Raw genomic sequence first — 16,437 nt, forward strand, 5'->3', positions numbered from 1 at the left:
ATTTACCCATGGCTCAAACTTTAGAATTTGTTTTCCCAATTAACACTGAAAACCAAAATTTATTAGCAGAATTGAACAGCTTTCATTAGTTGCATTTAAAGACTTGGTTTATCTCTTTTTGATGTCAGTGGGATTTTCCCAGGGACTTGTGAAGTAGATTCAAAAATAAACATTGTTTTGAGTCATTTTATCTTCAGGAGGCTCTACCGAAGACTACTAACTACCAAAGTTAGGTCAGTGTTGAATGCTCTAGAAAGTCTGAAACTTGATGTTTGATGTTAGAACATCCACTACTGAGGGACTTTTCCCCTTCTCCCCAAACATTTGGTTTTGTACAATGCAACAGTGAGAGAAACACATTTCAATGCCATTGTGTACCTCTTGTGTCAGGCTCAAGAAGAGAACGCTGTGGGTATCGAATCCTGCGCCGCCATCGTAATTCAGAAGATTGCATGGGCAAAACCAAGAAGTATAATGAGGCTGCAACCCGTGTAAAAGAGATCCTCCTCAGCACAGTCAGTCCAGAACAGTTTGTTTTAACTCTACTTGAAGCTGAGCCTCCCAATGTGTTGGTGAGTCGTCCTAGCAAACCATTCACCGAGGCCTCCATGATGATGTCCCTGACAAAACTGGCAGACAAAGAGCTGGTTCACATGATTGGCTGGGCCAAAAAAATTCCTGGTAAGAATTTCAATCTCTTTTTTATCTATTTCATTTGATGCCTTAATGGCATAGCACTGTAAATGTGCAGTGTGAAAGTCTTATACTTTCTGTGCTTTAGCAGTAATGGGCAAATTATTGCTCTCAGACCTTCACTTGGGAGCATTTTGATTTTGAATCAGAAAACAGCCTTGCCCGTAATTTGATACCTGTTGTTATCCAAGTACTTGTTCAGGTTGCTAAAAAGCATCGTTAATGTTATGTGTAATTTTTTATCTCATCAGCTTTAAATGCCTCATTAATCTGATTAAGTAAGTTCATTAAAATGTGTATTAACTAGACTGCTACTGGAAAAAAAAACAACACACCACAAATGGTTTCCTTGAAATCTATTGAAGGCTTTGTATTGAAGTTGATGAAAACTGCTGTGTAGCCAAGAACTGAGTCTACACAACTGCTTCAGCTAACATAATTGGTACATGAGAGAATCAGATTGAGGTACATTGTATCAATCTCAGAACTATTGTGCATTTTCCTTCAAACCAAAAATGAACACGAATGTTTTGGGCTGTTGGTCATGCAAAGAGCGTTCACTGAACTATGTGTGTTGCCTTGAATGAAGCATCTATGGATGTGTTATTCTTTAACTTCAGATACAATGCTCTGCTGGAGGTGATCCCTACAGCTGCACGTACCTCACACAGCTGATGTGTTCTGCATTGCATCCAGAAGTCCTAAGCCTTATCCATTTGCTCTGAGGAGTCAGCACCCCATGGCTGTAGGGCTGCATCTCCTCATTACAGAATGCCCTGGTTAAGCTTCTGTGCTGAATGGTGCAGGTGTGATAGTTCTCGGGTGTGCAAATTCCAGGTTGGGTGCTGGGAAGGAGATGCTAGCACTGCACGAGCATCTGAAACTGTGCTAGCTATTTGTAAAGTGATTTTCCTGTTAACATGGATTGTTCCAAATTGAGTGCAATTAAGCAATATTTGAAAGGAAAAAATAAAGTAACGTCTCTAATTACAGATTCATTTCTGGTTTTTACTTTTAATTATGTCAGTTTAAAAATGAAAACGGCAACAGAAGAAACCACAGCCTCAGCCAAAAATGAAATTCTTATATTTTAAACTTCAAAGGAAAATTAGTTTCCAAACCAGCTCCAGTTTGACATTGATTACTTTTAGCATGCCTTCAGTGTACGTCAGAAGTAAAACCTCATTCTTGGCAGTCAGAGAATTGTATGAAGAAAACTGTTGAGGTGATTAAAGTCCTTCAAAACAGCTCCTGGGAATGTTTACACTTTATCACGTGTGTTTGTTTTTTGTGATCACTCCTATTACACAGAGCAGAAATAAACACTATTTTAAAAAAATGCCAAAAATAGATGTGAAATGCAATATGTTCCCAGATACAAATAACATTGCAGTATAACGTGGCTTTGACAGCATCTTCTTGAACGTGGATTTATTTCTTCCTTTAAAGTAAACATGATGATGAAGCTCAGCCCATAGGATTTCAGTTTGCAAATTCTTCCCTGAAGTTAATAATCTAGATCCATACAAAGTAAAATAAAATAGTTCTTGACTAATGGCCCAGTGAGCACTAATTTTCCAATAATTTTAATATACTTCCCTTCTAAATTAGTAGATGGATATTACTTTGATGGTCATCCTTAAGTAAAAGAAAATCTTTTTATTTTTTTCTTCGTATCCTAATGCTGTTTGTGCTATATGCTGATAGAAGTTTGTCTGAAGAGGAAATCTAAGTCTCTTTTTTTTCTGTTACTTAATTTTTAATGACCTTCTTTTATTATGAGTCCTACTCTGTGAGTATATTTTTGGTATACAGTCAGCTTATTGGGTTGAATTTTTGTTGTTGCTCATAAAAGTAGAAGACAATGCCTGGATTGTTATTTTTTTTTTCTCATGAGTTCCAATGATTTTAATTGGAAGTTATCAGTGGTTATAGCATAGCTTCTGTAACTGCCTTTGACTCGGTTGACCTAGTTTAAGAGAGCTGAAGGGAGCACGTGGCTGAAAGATGGGATGTTGTCTTGATATTGAAGTTCAGATTCATTATGGAACATAGTTGCTGGCCAGAGTGATGTCTTTGGGTAGGTACTGCACAACTAGAAGAAGAAGAAGATTTTTTCTCTGTTTTTCTTTTTTTTTTTTCCTGTGCTGTTATAGCAGTCTATCTTAGTAATTTATATTAAAGGATTAGATATAGAACACAGAATTTAAAGGATGGGTTCTACAGCCACAGAAAAATGAGCAATCTAATGTACTCCGCAGCAAATGAAAAGGGACTTCAGATTCTGCAATAGATGCTGTCATGCTAATGTGCTATCCTCAACCTTTAAACATGATTGCTACAAAGAGGGAAGGAATAGTCCTAATAGCAGCGCTCGATGTTCATAAATCATACTGTTGGTGCTGGTAATGCGTATTTAGCAGGTGTCATCCGGGATACATCTGAATCTCTAATTACCTTTACACTGAAAACTGGGACTTGGTTTGACAGCTCTACTGGGATTTGTTTTTTCAACCCCATAACTGGTTGTTTATGGTGGAGAAATCAGCACACGCCTCTGTAACTGCTGATTTAAATAAACCCCTGAAATGTCTTTGAGCTGTTGTTTCCCAGGAAACCATCCCTGTCAGTTTATCCTATTCACCCTTCCATGGGTATTTTTCTAAAAGCACTTTTAAAATTATGAGGGTTTGGGTCTGGCAGATAACCTGCCGTTGGCTGCGAGTTCTGTAGTAAATTCTTTGACAGTGAAATCTGTGAGGGTAAGCACAGCTCGTGGGCTCCCGTTCGCTCCTCTCTAAAGGAGTAAGGCTGTCAGTGTGAAAGGCAGCGCTTCCAGCCATGCAAAGCCAGAGTATGCATTACCCAGCTTATGATAACCTGGGGATGTCACCGACTGTCTTCCAGGGCAGTACTTTAATAAGCTGAAAATGTATGGAACATTTATATAAATTACTGGGAGCAGATTTCGTGACAGTGCAAATGTACGGTGCACATTTGAGACGTCAGAGAACTGTGCAGAAAGAGCTGCAGGAAACCCACCTCCCATGGCTGGGCCCTGTGATGATTTTTTCACCACTTAGAGCCGTAGTTACCAGCACATCTTAAGCTGAAGCACCTTTGTTAGCAGTCTTATCTGGAACAGCTCTGCTTTGAAAACTTTGACCTGATCTTGATTTAGAACAGAGGTGCAGACTGAGCACAGAACTGATGGCCATTGTCTCTGTGTTTTTCTTGGGTTTGCCTTTTGGTAGTGGACGCTTCTCCATTTTCTCTGTGGTTGTTGTTGTTAATTCTTTATTTTCCTTATGTGTGCCTGTTTTATTTTTCTTTATTTGTAGAACCATTGAATAGCCCAAGTCAGAAGGGACCCCTAAGAACCACAGAGTTCAACTCCTTTTCTAAGGCTTTTCTTCTTGTATGTTATTGCAGAAGAAGGGGTAAACAACAACTTTTTCTCTCTTCTGGCTGTGCTGCTGCATTATCTGGCACTTGCTACACGTTCCAGAGGGAACTGAATGCTAGAAAAGGACTTATGCCCTATTGCATCGATTCTGTTCTTGCTTCTGGGGTGCCACGTATGGAAGCAATGCAGACACGTCTGCTGTCATCAACTACCCTTGTCTTTTTTTTTTTTTAATATGATTAACACATGGCATTTAGAAATAAGGTGATGGCACAGAGTGACTGAGATATGGCTTCTTTCATAGGTACTAAACAAACCCAGAAGCATGGCTGCCTCCCGAGGTCAAAACAAAACACCAAGTGACAACCCTGCAAACAACAACCTTAGATGTTATGGGAAAAGTATGGTCTGTTTTCATAAGAGTCCTCCACAGTATAATACAATAAATCTTTAATAGATGTGAGTTTGCATAGTCAGTCCTTGATACATTCAACAAGTCTCTGGGGCTGTCATCTAAGGAGGTGCCTGCATGTAAGGCAGGTCTGCATTCACCTACGTGCCGGTTGCACTTCAGCACTGCTCTGATATATTTATTTTCCCCAAAGACTTTCAAGGCAAGGCTGGATAAGGGCCTGGGCAACCCGACTGAGCTGTGGTGTCACTGTTTGTTGCAGGGGAGTTGGACTAGATGGCCTTCAGAGGTATCTTCCAACTCTAAGGATTCTGTGGTTCTATCATTTCAAATGTTTTGTGGAAGATGTGTCAAGGATAATCACAACTATTTCTGTTCCCATTTGAGATGGCAGCAGTGCACTTCTGGTATCAGTGCCTCTTTTTCCATCTTTCTTCACAACCCATGTTTTTTTTTTTTTTTTCTTTTTCTGTATATTCAAAACATTTTTATAAAAACAGAGATGTAAACAAGTTGATTTATTTGATGCTGTTTTCATCATTTTAGGCTTTATTGATCTCAGCCTCTATGACCAAGTCAGGCTCTTGGAAAGCTGCTGGATGGAAGTCTTAATGATTGGTTTAATGTGGAGATCGATCGACCATCCTGGGAAATTAATTTTCGCACCAGACCTTGTACTCGACAGGTAAGAGAAATCAACTTCTCGAGAGCCCTTCAGTTAGTGTGTTTGGAGGGAGATGAATGGAGAAAGGAAGGGGATGAAATATTGGAAATGATGTGAACGTTTAATTTAACAATACCATTCACTTGTATTTTAACAATTATATCTTGAGAATTCACGTGCTGAGTGTAAATAGTGCTGTTGAACTTGGGAGTTCCTGAATTCCTCTACCACATAACAGTGTTGAATTTCTCTGTGTTTTTCACTGTTTTTGTAGGTTTTGATCCTTTTGATCCAGGGCTCCAGATGCTAAGATTGTAGACATCAACACGATGTTGTTATCAAACAGCTTTCATCAGCCAATAGATTTTCTCCCCAACCCTTAAAAAAAAATAAATAAAAGAAGAAAAAAAAATAGACAGCATTTCAGGCTCTATTTTAGTTACTTAAAGTAGTTTATCTCAGATTTTTTTTCCTGTACTTAGTGCAGATTTCATAGCTACATTAATGAGCTTTGTAGCACTAGCCAAAAGGGGTTTCAAAAAGTAACTTGCTGTTTAATACCGAAAGTTTTCTTCAAGCTTAAGTAGAGTGTTTCCAAGTTTAAAACTTATTTATCCATAGCTACGTACCAGCAGGGAAGAATATGGATTAGTAAGGATGTTTTACCACAGCATGTTAGAACAATTTGATGTGGGCTTCACGTTGGTAAAAAGAGAAAATCTGCTGTCTTGGCAAGGAGTAAAATCTCTCTTAACCTTTTCAACCTAGGGAAATTCATATCTGCACCAATTTGGGCTCAAGCTAAATAATCGTCGCCATCATAGATTCAGAAAGCAAAATGGGCTAGCAAGAGAAATAAATTTGAATTACAGAAGATTTGAAATGGATTCTGGTTTTCTCGTATAAAATTCTGTGCGAGGACACACTGGGTTGTTCAGTGCAATGATAAGAAATTGCTGAACGATATGTTCAGTTCCTTGGGAGCTAATACGAGCCGAATAGAGTTGGCTTGATAAATTCCTTCAACTCCATAAGACTTAACAGAGTGGGAGCTAGCAAGCATCTGGGCATCCTGTGTTATTTTTAGGATACACTCATGTGAACTTTAGCTCCATTACGCACACAACCTTTGTAGACGTACCTCTCTGATGCTCATGCCTTTGTCTTGATGCTGGCAGCTGCCGGTCCTCCCCCAAAACTTGAATTTCTCCTTTGCCAAGAGGCATGTGAGAAGCCAGGCAGTAATGAGGCAGCTGTCCTGCAAGCCGTACCTTCAGCTCCTGAGTAGTGTTACCTGCCTCAGCCTGAGTGCTCAGCACCTTCCTTTGGGAGCCAGGAGTGCTCCTGCACCGCTGTCCTTAGGTGTGTCTCAAGTTAACAACAGTGCAGGCAAAACTCTTGGCTTACAGGTGGTGTAAGAGGCATCTCTTTGAATACAGTATCATAGAGCTTAACTGCTTTGTAATTCCAGTACCTTTAACACCAAATCTGAAGCACTAACTTAAGTGGTTTAAGATTCTATTTCATTTTAAGCCCATTGGAATGGCTTAAGGTATAAGTATTTTTTCAGTTCATCCTCAGAACTGAAAACAGTACTGTTTCTAATATCTGAAATGGAGGTTTCAATCACCATTCACTTGCAACCATAAACAAACAAACAAAACCAGCCAGACAAAATCCAAAGCTATTCAAAAGTGAACACCTTCAACAAGCAAAAGACGGCTTGGAGGGTTGTAGGAATTATCTTATTGTTCCAAGAAACTTACTTTAGTGGGGCTTTCTTTATTATTAATTCCTTAGACCTCTGTCAGGCACAAACAGGGGTGTCATAGGTTGTGGCATGAATTCCTCGTGAAACAAATCTGGAAAATGATTCAAGGTGGTGCTGTGCTCTGTCCTGTAGTATGTAGTTTAAAGCTGATTATCACAAATTATGCTGGTTGTGAGGTTAAAGCCTCTTCACAGAAATATGGTCATACTTACCTGTGGTCAATCCTGTAAGCACTTCACAGAGAAAATTAGTTTCTTAGAAGTGCTGACCTTTTATGCCACTGTAATTTTCCATTTAGATTTCCCAATAGAACCTTCTGAATGCTCCCACAGACGAGACGGATAGGCTTCTTGCAGCATTCTTTGCGCTATGGCTTTTATCTGGCTGAGTCAGAGTTCCTTAATACTACTTTTTTGGTAACATTTTAAATGTTTCCATAGGGACGAGGGGAAATGCGTAGAGGGAATTTTGGAAATCTTTGATATGCTCCTGGCCATGACCTCGAGGTTCCGAGAGCTGAAACTGCAGCACAAGGAGTATCTGTGTGTCAAGGCAATGATCCTCCTCAATTCCAGTGAGTACACAATTGCCTCTGACACTCACCAAATTATACTTATTTCGACTGTGACTGGGAAATTAGTGTCTAAAAATGACAGCAATATCAAACGAGATAAAGCATAATTCAAAGGCAACGCTAGAAAGGGACTCCATCAAATCATAAGGGTTTTTGCTCAAGAAACTTCTATGCCATATTATTTGCTGGATTTAGGGTCTCTATCCTGCTCTAAAGAACTGCGTGAATAACCCCAAATCTGAAAACCTGCTCACAAGTTGGGGTGGGTATGTCCTTTTCAAATCTTGACCCCAGTGATCAATCAGGAGTGCAGCTCAGAGCTCCATGGATCCTGGTCATGGGTGGCACTGCTTCATGCCTATGCAAGCCTGTTCTTTGTTCTAGTAAAATTATTTGCTCAACCGAGTGACGATCAATTGTGCTGAAATATTTCTATTTAATCATAATTAGTAGAAATGCTAGGAAGAACTCAACAGTTCTGCAAGATGTATGTGAGGACAGAAAGTTTGCTTTGCAGCCTTCTACAGCCTGTGGTAAAATCCTTCTATTCCCCAGAACATTTTGTAAGGTCAAAAGAAAAACAACAACAAAAAACCAACCGAAAACCATCTGTATATAGAACGATGATACAATTTACATCTACTGTTTTCAGCATGAAGCTTCTGTGTAACTCTCAGCAAGGTTTCTGGAGGGAAATAGTCCAGCTGTTTTTTGACTTGTTTGTAGAACAGATTCCATTATTTCAACTGACAACAAAGCTCTTCCATTTATTTTTATTTAGCCAAAGGGAGAAAAAAATGCTCATTAGCCATGGCTTTTTTAAAAGCCTCACCTCGTCAAAAAAAAAACAACCCTCTCTGCTCCTCTCAAGGCTCTCCTTCTTTAGCAAGGTTAATCTGTTACTTCTGCTTTTTGAGGTGTTCTGGAGCTTTCTCCATCTGTAAGCATCTTTAGGATTCTCTATCAAGAATACTAGTGAGTGTAGGCTTTCCTAGTGGCAGTTTCTTCTTTCTCCCCCCCACTCCCCTTTCTTCTGGTTTTGCTGACATCTGAGGTGTCTCGCAGTAGGCAAGTGCTGTATGGTGCCATGGTGAGCTGCTGGGAGCCTACGGCAGTCAATCAGTAAGAACAGCCACTCTCCTCCTTCCCTTGGATTTACTTGGAGAAGAAAGGTGGTTTTTTTTCAGCATGATAGAAACTAAACTGCATGGTGCAATGTGATCCAAAGGAAAAAACCCTGGAGAATGGAGAGCACATCTGCTTCCCCACAGACTGAGAGCTCAGAGTTCAGTCTGACTGAAGATCTGTGTTCAGTGCATTGTCTTGGGAGGATTTGGAGGAGTTAATCATTAGGCAATCGATGTAGAAATCCAATTTGGATGAAGAAATACTAGCTGAAGCTTGGTGTGTTCCATGCAGCGCTGTTTGTACTGTGTTGGGGTGTGTGAATGTGTCAGGAAATATAACTTTTCTTATCCTGTGAATTATTACATTGGAAGACAATCCACAGTCATAGCTTTTTGCACCTCACAAGCAGGATTTCTTTGTCTTCTCTGGTAGGCATGTTTCCCTTGTCAGCAGAAGAACCCGAAAGCAACAGGAAACTGCACCACCTGCTCAATGTGGTCACAGATGCTCTGGTGTGGGTTATTGCAAAGAGCGGAATCCCCTCCCAGCAGCAAACAACTCGCCTGGCCAATCTGTTGATGCTGCTCTCCCATGTCAGACATGCAAGGTAAATCACAGAATGTGAGCTGTTTGTGTTTGCTTCTTACAGTGACAGTCAATCTAGAACTCCATAGTGGCCCTGAGGGACCTTCTTCACCTCTCTTTTTGTAAGACTGTCCTTCCTAGCATGGCTAACTAGGCAATGTGATCAGGTGTTGGCTGGCACTCAACATGTCGTGTTAATATTAAAATGCTCTTAACTGTATTGTATTAAAGCATTTCTACATACTCTCCTGCAATGTTTAGCAACAATAACACAAATTCAGCCCTCCAACAAAATAAAAATAAATAGTAATAGTAATAATAAAAGAAACACGACACCCAGCAACCAACTCTTCTGTCCAAAAGTCCCTTTCAGAGCTGATCCCACAGCGTGGGTTTTGGAGGAACGAGGTATGGTTTGAACTCTGTGCTTGTCACAGGCCAAATATTTTGTGTATCCTGGGAGCCACAACCACTCCTTTTACACAGAACCATAGCATTTTGCTACATACTGAAATGATGCCACACTCTGGCTTTCCTCATGGGACAGAGCTCTTCTGCTCCCTGCCAGCTCCCGGACCACCTTAGGTTTCTCATCTCTGCTTGCAGTACGGTGGTCTCAAATGCAGGGCGCTGCAAATAGATGCTTTAATTTTCTGTGTGTGTACAACTGCTATATTTCAGCACTAGCCATCCTCTGTCAACCCAAATAGTGATACAGCTGCAGAGATTTCAAGTCAGCAAAGTGTCACCAAAAAAAGTATGACCAAAAAAAGAGGATTCTTGAAGCCTGTGGTTATCTGCAATATCTAACACTGGGCATGCAGAGAGGAAGCAAATTGCTTGAAGTTAGCCACTATCATATGGTCTTCCTGCTCAGCCAGTTGGGAGGAGTAGGTGGTTAGTAGAGCTACATGATGTGAATTTCCCGTTTGTTTACAGCTGCAGCACATGGGTATCCCATGTTTATGGTACCAAAGAAGCTTTCCCTTTCATCTCAATAGGAGTGATACATCTGAATCATTTTCTGAAGACAGTTTGTGTCGCAAAGCACAAATCTTGGTTCTCTAGATGGTAGATCACAAGCTTAGAGCATTAGGATGTTGTTACTGCTGCCAGCAGTATGTAATCCCACAGACTGCAGCAGTTACATCTCTTAACTCATAAAAAAGGAACTCCTGAAGCCATGAGTGTGTTTTCCTTCTCTGTACTGTCAGACCCATATCACTGACTTTATTTTCTCTGTTTTCCTTCACAGTAATAAGGGCATGGAGCATCTGCTGAGCATGAAGTGCAAAAATGTGGTCCCGGTGTATGACTTGCTGCTGGAGATGTTGAACGCGCACACGCTCCGAGGGCAGAGGAAGTCCCCCGTCACACATCCTGAGTTTGAACAAGTTTCACATTTCCAGGTCTGAACAGAAATACAGGGCTGCCCTGTTATGCAGGCTGTCCCCAGCCTCCATTTGCTGAAAGTTATGGGAGAAAACTAAGCTGCTGTGATGAGACTGCTGGAGTGTGACCTAGGGCAAGTCCTCATCCCTCCTAGATTTACAATGGGATATCTTGGGAAAAGCTTGCGAGACGCACACCTCTGTCTGTTTCTGACATTATAATAGCTGCACTATTATAGTGCCTTCTGTGAGACTCTTAAAAGCACCTTATGAAATTAAGCCTCAGAACAGTCCTGCAAGACAGGGAATTATCGCCTCTCCTTTTTGAAAGCAGCTGAGACAAAGAGATGAAGTGACCGGGTTGAGATGACAGAGGTCTGTGTCAGGGCCGGGGGTCAGGGCCTCACTCTCTGTGTCCCAGCCCAATCCTTTTAAGCACTGACTAACTGATCTCCTCTTTCAGTGTGAGGCAGTATGAAATAGCAGCAGTGTTTGGGACGGATCTGCTTACCTGCATGTGCTGGGCACTGGGGAACGCCATTTTGCAGGTGGTGTGCACAGTGTAAAGGAGTTTCCTTTGTTCTTAAATATGCAATGGCTGCTTGGGCCCTTGTTTGAGGGCCATTCTGAATAGCATCTTGGGCCAGTTCAGAGCCTCTTCAGAAATGTGAAACCCAAAGCTTACATTTGCGTTTTGTGAGCAAGTTCTTAACACCCACGTTGCTACTTGTGTATAATTCTTCAGTGCTTTACACCAGCTCCAAACTGCCCCCTTCTTTCAGTCAGTGCTGACCTTTGAAATGTGTTCTGTCTGTGAGATGAAGATGTTGTTTTCTATATTTATTAATGATGTTAAATCTATTATAATGTTTAGGTACAAAAGGTTGCTCTGTGAACATCGTGTGAGTTCATATGTGCTCTGCTAACCGGGGCTGTGAGATCAGTGGGGAAACGCACTGCATGCCCTCCCCTTCTGTGACCGCCTTGTGGGTTCGGGTCCTGCCCACCCCAACCTTGCTGTAGGGGCAGGGGATGGGAGGCTGAGCTGAGCTGCTGCCCTCAGGTTTGCTGCTTGTTCGTTCTCCAAGCGATTGACACCTGAAGCTGTTCCATATTTTGTGCGGGATCCTCCAGAGGTTTGTTTCACAGGTGCGATGGCTTGTTTGAATTGAATGTCACTTGGGATGCAGGCTGAGGCCTCCCTGTGGTGCTGACTTCTGCGTGTGTTTTAGACCTGCTGAGGAGAATAAAGAAGGGAAATAGCTCATCTGACCACCTCAGCAAAGAGCAGGATGGCACCATTTGTTCCAGTCGCTGCCAATATTGCATTTTGATGTGAGCTGCGATTGCAGTTGCTATCAGTGGAGGTGTTTAACTATAATACGTGCATGTTCTTGGCATTGCGGGTGTGGTGACATTAAACTGGGACTACTCCAAAAGTCCATTTTGAGCCTAAGTCTTTTGGATGAGGGACTTTGCGCCGTTCCCCCTTTGCATGCTTTGAGTCTCTTGCACACCCTTCATCCTGGTGTTTTTTGAAGCCCAGGACAGTATTTTTTATGGGAGGGGCATAAAGCATTGTCAGTGAGTTGCACAAATCTCTTGTCCTGTTTTTGATCTTGTACCATACCAGATGCTGCTGTTGTCTCAATTTTTACTGGCTACCTTTCTATTGTTTGTAAGAAATGTAACATAGCAGTGCCCTTCTAAAGTATTTAATATTTACTACAGAAAAAAAAAAGGAAAAAATGTAAGTACAGTCTTGACTTCATTGGCTCCTTACTCATTTTGAGGGAAGTTTTGCTGTGAAAAGACATCTTTGGGTGCCATCGCCTCCTGGCCTTCCCACGTTGTAGTGCTCCTGCTCTGCCTTTCCTTCTCCTGTGTAATTGTTTTGTTTAATACAGTTTTTCAAAGAAACTTCTAAGCGCCATTCTTTTGTTTTGCTATGAAAGCGCCGAGTTTCTGTGCACTCCTGGAGCAAATGTCTGCGAAATTGGGAAAGAGTGGGTAGCAGCCATACAACAAATGCCTAAATGCCAGTTTACTTTGGATTGATGCAGAAGGACGGTGCTGCAGACTTGTGCCATGCTGTGGTTCACACATTGTTACGTGCACAGTCTAAAAGGGGATAGGATGTGATTGAAGCAGATTTTGTTTTGTTAAACATCATTTTATTAAAAGCTACCACCAGTGTTTTGAAATGGGCAAAACCCAATGGCTGTCACATCTGTGGATTTAAGTAACGGTTCGTGTGTGGGCAAAGAGGAAGGTGTATGTCTCTAGTATGGCACAGCTGATAAACAAGGACCTTGTGATAAGGCAATGAACAAGGGTACGTTGTCTCCTGACTAAGATGCTGGGTTAACTGTGGGTCTGTATCCCACAGATCTTCTCACGTACTGCAGCCCAGGTGAGGAGAACATCCATGTCCACCCCAGGCATGAGCAGAGCTGTCGGTGCATTTCAGCTCCTATACAGGGAGCATCTCCATGTCCAGCAGGAAAGAACGGAGTGCTGAGGAGCTGCAGAGGCCCATCAGGAGGTGAGAATGCGGCTGCTCTGCAGCATCCCTTCCCTGCTGCACATCAGCGTCTGCCACAGAGCAGGACTGGGCCAGAGGTGGCTGTTTCTGCCTGAATTGTGCTGCAGTTCTGGGAGCTGAGATGAGGGTGTTGTGTATTATTCATCACCAGGAATGCTACACCTTTTCCAGAGCTCCGTGTTCTTGCAAATTATGTTTGGTGCTGCCAGAAATGAGATGAGTGGGAAAATCTTCCCGAGACCGTGCCTGATAGACTGGGTGCTCCTATGAAATGTGCAGGAAAGCAAGACAGCCCATATTGTCTGTATAAGTATGGTTAGTGCCATAATATCTAGGGAACCTGCTTGAGCTGGGAGTTGGACAAGATGCTCTCCAGAGGTCCCTTCCAACCCCTACAATTCTGTGATTTTTCAGTTAACTCCTTAATGATGGAATGCAATACAGGGAACATTGTGATGAGCGGAAAGCATCCTTCTAACTGGTGGAAATCTTTGTTTTCCCCTTGATGGCATGTTGAGAGTCAAAGACATTTGCTGTGTTTGCATCATTAGAGTGGTTTAAAGAGCTCCTAGAAATGCAGTGAGTCCTTGGAAAGTTGCTTCTTTATCCTTTTGAACTGTTACCACTGGTCAGCTTTATCTAAGGTAAGAATTATCGTTTTGTTTGGACATCATTGGAGAATATGTAATTTAGACTTGCTGACAGAGGATGCCAAATATATGGGTACAAATAGGCACAAAAGATTCAAAGGGCAGCTCAGCCCGAGCACACTGATATTGCTGATGGCCATGGGTGTGACGGGGTTCTTTAGAGGCACAGCTCTGCTCTGCTGTGGGATATTCCTGGCAGCTTTGGGTCCCAACTATACAGAAAGCAAACCTGAGCTTTTTCCTTTGAGCTAGACACAAATGGCTTCTAAAAGCAGGGCCAGAGCCTGCTTTTGTGTGTGCAAGGTTGTTCTTTCTTGTCTGAGTGATAGAAAATAGCTGTGCACTGATGAGATAGTGTTCTTTCTTAGGCTGCGCGTTATCCCTCATATATTAAAAATAGGGTTGTTATTATGGAGTCTCTTTTGATCTTAGCACGGAGAGCTCATGGCAGAGTAAGAGGCAACTCTCTTCCTTCCCTGTCCTTTCCCATGAAGTTAAAAAACTGCCCATGGCAAACAAGTTGCTTGTACCTTGACAGCTGATGTTTAAAGCAAGGTATGGATGTGCATGACTTCATTTGAGATGCCTTAACCTGCGTGCAGTCGGATGTCCTGTCACAGGAATTACTGGTTTTTAAGGTTGAATTTTGATCTTCTGGCCAGTTCCCTGGATGGCAGAATAGCTTCTAACAGCTGACCTTGGCTGCTGTAAGCCAGCACAGCCAGGGACAGGAGTCATGGATGTGCCTTGGCTGTTGTCACCATTCTTCTAAGAAGAAAGTGTTGGACATTATTATTTATGTCCTGCAAGATTATAACTTGGCAAAGTTAAGGATGCGGTCATATATTGTGCTGTCCCAGTGCCTAAACTAACACTAAGGATAGCTTTGAAAATAGGAGCGAGAAAAGCAAGTGGATTGCTAAAATGTATTATAAATTATTATTTTTAGTGTTTTACTACTGAGCTGAAGTGGCGAGTTAAAAGGCGTGGTATGTTTCATAGCCAAGGCTTCATTTTATTGATGATCTGGATATTTTAGAACTGTTTTTCCCTTTAAGCAGCAGTCACCTATACTAACGTGTTGCTGAGTGTCACTGATTTCTATTGATGTGCGTTAAAAGCAGACTGCAATGGTATAAAATGCCAGCTTCTGCTGATACTGCCTAAACAAATCTTTCTTTACTCATCAGTGTTGTGTAGAGGTGATACCGTATCCATGAACAGTTGTTTCTGCACATTTCTTATGTCTGTTGTCCACAGAATTTTGGACAACAGACAGAATTTGCTTCCTACATGGTATTAGTTTCAGTAGTTTATCCCCACTGCAAGTATGGAGTGGAAACAGTGTTAGGAGTGAAGTTGGCACCTTTTGTTTTGTGTGTGTAAAATGGATGGGAAAAACAAACCAACCAACCTTCCTTCCAGTCTCTGAGCTGTTTAGTTCTGTGAATTTAAAGTATTTTTCCAGTGATGCACGCATTGTTCAGTTGTAGATGCTGTGGCTGAATAAACAGCTATCACCAAACCTGAATATGTGGGGCTTTGCTCATTTCTTTCTTGTAGCTCATCTCGGCCTGCTTTCTGGAGCCTATGATGTGTGGAATCGCGGTGTCTGTGGGTAAGTGAGTGTCTCATCCTTACCCTCACTGTCACTTTGTATGCTGTAGGTGGATTTGTCAGGTATGGGAGTTCTTAGGAAGTTTCACAGTTCCAAGTGACTCCGTAGGCTTCATGGATGGGAAAATTTAACCGTAAGGGTGCCAGTTTGTAATAGTTCTGAAAGCAGAAAGTGGAGGACTGTTTGTTCACTGACTAATTATGGGGAGTTGGGCTAGAAAACTCTAAGGGTCCCTTCCAAGGCAAATGATTCTATGATTTGGGAAGAAGGAGAGGTACAGCTGAAATCTGATGCATCTCACCTCCCTCACAAAGATGACTTTCAACCCACAACCAGTTGGAGGTCAGTTTCACTCCCTCATACAATACCTGCGCACTACTGTGCACGTGCACACTTGCTCTCCCTATTGCTCCTGCCCTCTTTTTTTTTCCCTCCTCATTGAATGCTAACAACTCAACCCTGAGTGACTGAGTGAGAGGATGACAGTAGGAGATGGGTGGATATCTATAATGACTTGTTTGAAGCAGACATTAGAGTCAGCCTACAGTACGGTGGTTATAATCAACCGGAGGTAAAACTATTTAAAATAGGGTTGGGGGTAAAACATTTAATTTCCCAGAATTTATTTTTTTGCTACATTTTGAGATAATTTCATAAAAGCTCCTCATATTATACATTACATCAGCTCAACAATTTGATATAACTGTATGTAATAAGGAAATTGCAGGCTATGAAATTTTCCTTCGACCTTTTAGCATTGTTCCAATTTTTTCCCCTGCTTAGGTTGCTTAATGGCAGCAGAACTGAATATCATGTCAGCAAGTGACTATTAGTTCTCGGCAGATAGGTTTGCATGGGCATTTGTGACAACCTGGCAATGAAATAATGGCTAGAGTTGGCTGACTTCTGCAGGGCCAGAAACTTAAATGAGCTCCATCTGATAGTAATTGCTTTCAAAATACAAAATGATGATAGCAGAGGAAGTGGAGGAAGGAGAGGT

The 16,437-nt window shown here is 41.7% G+C and overlaps 1 protein-coding gene across 6 annotated transcripts in view; it reads left to right on the forward strand.

Annotated features, from left to right (window-relative positions):
* ESR2 (estrogen receptor 2) overlaps positions 1 to 15,350 on the forward strand; it is an 83,171-nt gene extending 67,821 nt beyond the window's left edge. For 5 of the 6 annotated variants that reach the window (XM_040700579.2, XM_046941376.1, NM_204794.3 and 2 more), the window contains 5 exons: positions 391 to 681; positions 5,058 to 5,196; positions 7,387 to 7,520; positions 9,081 to 9,255; positions 10,489 to 15,350. In XM_040700579.2, the coding sequence (XP_040556513.1) occupies positions 391 to 681; positions 5,058 to 5,196; positions 7,387 to 7,520; positions 9,081 to 9,255; positions 10,489 to 10,648 (899 nt within the window). In that variant the 3' untranslated portion in view covers positions 10,649 to 15,350. The remainder of the gene's footprint in view (positions 1 to 390; positions 682 to 5,057; positions 5,197 to 7,386; positions 7,521 to 9,080; positions 9,256 to 10,488) is intronic. The other variant, XM_040700581.2, reaches the window with a different exon arrangement.
* Positions 15,351 to 16,437: the final 1,087 nt, after the last annotated feature.

This window comes from Gallus gallus, chromosome 5 (genome assembly GCF_016699485.2).
Source record: "Gallus gallus isolate bGalGal1 chromosome 5, bGalGal1.mat.broiler.GRCg7b, whole genome shotgun sequence".
Taxonomy (NCBI): domain Eukaryota; kingdom Metazoa; phylum Chordata; class Aves; order Galliformes; family Phasianidae; genus Gallus; species Gallus gallus.